This window comes from Manacus vitellinus, unplaced genomic scaffold (assembly GCF_001715985.3).
Source record: "Manacus vitellinus isolate BGI_N305 unplaced genomic scaffold, ASM171598v3 scaffold_21_pilon, whole genome shotgun sequence".
NCBI classification, from domain to species: domain Eukaryota; kingdom Metazoa; phylum Chordata; class Aves; order Passeriformes; family Pipridae; genus Manacus; species Manacus vitellinus.
In genome coordinates this window covers 12803420-12805114 of record NW_021939546.1, presented here as the reverse complement: position 1 = coordinate 12805114, position 1695 = coordinate 12803420, and the positions used below count along the sequence as shown (strand labels likewise).

Here is a 1695-nt window from a genome sequence, read left to right as displayed (position 1 = left end):
GCTCCTATGTAGGCACAGGTAACACAGCTCCTTTCTCCACTACTCCCAGCAGCACCACCTTCCCAACAGCTCCTGTACCCCATGCCTCTCTCCCTGCACAGGCTCAGCTCCCCATGGCTCCTGAGTAACCCTGTGCTTGGCCATGATCACCACAGCTCCAAACAGAGACAGAGCACTCCCCTTACCAGAGCCGGTCGATGACGGCCGGGCTGCTGGAGTCGGCACCGATGCATCGCAGGCGGCACAGCACACGGATCACATTCCCATCCACAACGCCAGTAGCCTGGGACCAGGAACTGGGGTTACCATGCTGGGATGCGCTCCAAGTAAGGCAGGGAGCTGGGGTGCTCCCAGGATGGAGAGGGACACACAAGAGGCCAACCCACAGGCCAAGCTGGGCAATGGGTGAGATGCACCCCAAAGTGAGGGGAGAGCAAGAGCCAAGCACAGCCCTGAGGAGGAGCCCCTGGTTAGTGAGATCCCAGCAGCAGGACCCTGCCAGCAGTGGGGCTGGGTGGCAAAGAGGGGAGACATGTCCAGTGATGCCCAGCTCTCACCTGGCCATACGAGATGGATGCAATGGCTCCCGCCGTGTATCGGCCCACTCCCGGCAGCAGCTTCTGCAGGGCCTCAGCCGTCCTGGGCATGTGGCCACCCAGCTCGGACACCACCTGGCAGAGAGGGAGCTGAGGTCTGGGAAGCAGCTGGGGTGGGTACATGCAGGCAACCCCTTTTGCCCACAGGAAGATGGGATGCCACCCTGTGCAGCCTCGTGCCAGCAGCTCACAGCCTCAGCAAGGCAGGGCAGGTGTGAGCCAGCACCAACCCACCACCCACAGAGGGGTTTGGAAATGCCCTCCCGCCCCAGCTCCAGAGCACCTTCCTTGCTGCCTCCTGCAGACGCTTCCCTCTCGAGTAGTAGCCAAGCCCAGCCCACAACTCGTTCACCTCCTGCTCCAAGAGACACAGCACAGTGTTAATGGAGAGCCACAGGGCAGGGAGAGCACCCGGTCCCAGTGGCACTCACCTCCAGGGATGCCTGTGCCAGAGCCTGCAGTGTTGGCCATTTCTGTGGTACAGAGGGAAGGGGACAAGTCAGGGACAAGCAGAGCTGTGCTCTGCAGCTGGGGATCTGCCACAGGCAGTGGACATGTTCTCCAAAAGGGGCAGCCTGCGGGCACAGGACTCTGTGAGGAACAGTCACCTGCATCCAGCGGTTGTAGTAGTCGATCACTGTAGCCACCTGTGTCTGCTGGAGCATGATCTCAGACACCCACACTGCAGGGAGCAGGGCAGGCATCAGAGCAGAGGCCCCAGCACCACCCACACCCTGTGCCGTGGCCATGTGAGCACTGCAGAGCGTCCAGTTCACAGGATCCCTTCCCACCCCTCACCTTCCCCTCACACTGCCCCACAGGAGCTCCCCCAGGCCCAAAGTGGGCTCTCCAACCCTGCAGTGCCTTGCAGGGTGAATCAGTGGCTCTCACGGCCGCTCCAGGCAGCTTGTTCCAAGGATGGTGACTGAAGCCACCCCTCACAATGCCACACAGTGAGGGGCACCCCACACGTGCTGGGGCACAGTCCCTGCTCCTCACCTGCGTACCCCCGTCTGTCGGCATCCGGCTCCGTCGCTGCCTGAAAGGGGAGGATCATGGTGTGAGAAACAAGGTGACACAGGACCCCACCCCAAAGGGA

General features: G+C 61.9%; 1 protein-coding gene across 1 annotated transcript in view; it reads right to left on the bottom strand.

Moving 5' to 3' along the window:
- The window catches only part of MUTYH (mutY DNA glycosylase), a 4553-nt gene extending 2858 nt beyond the window's left edge, over positions 1-1695 (bottom strand). The window contains exons 1-7 of the mRNA XM_029959760.1: positions 1596-1695; positions 1205-1278; positions 1028-1069; positions 880-951; positions 558-671; positions 186-283; positions 59-93 (exon numbers count right to left, since the gene is read on the bottom strand). Coding sequence (XP_029815620.1) covers positions 59-93; positions 186-283; positions 558-671; positions 880-951; positions 1028-1069; positions 1205-1278; positions 1596-1653 — 493 coding nt within the window. The 5' untranslated portion in view covers positions 1654-1695. The remainder of the gene's footprint in view (positions 1-58; positions 94-185; positions 284-557; positions 672-879; positions 952-1027; positions 1070-1204; positions 1279-1595) is intronic.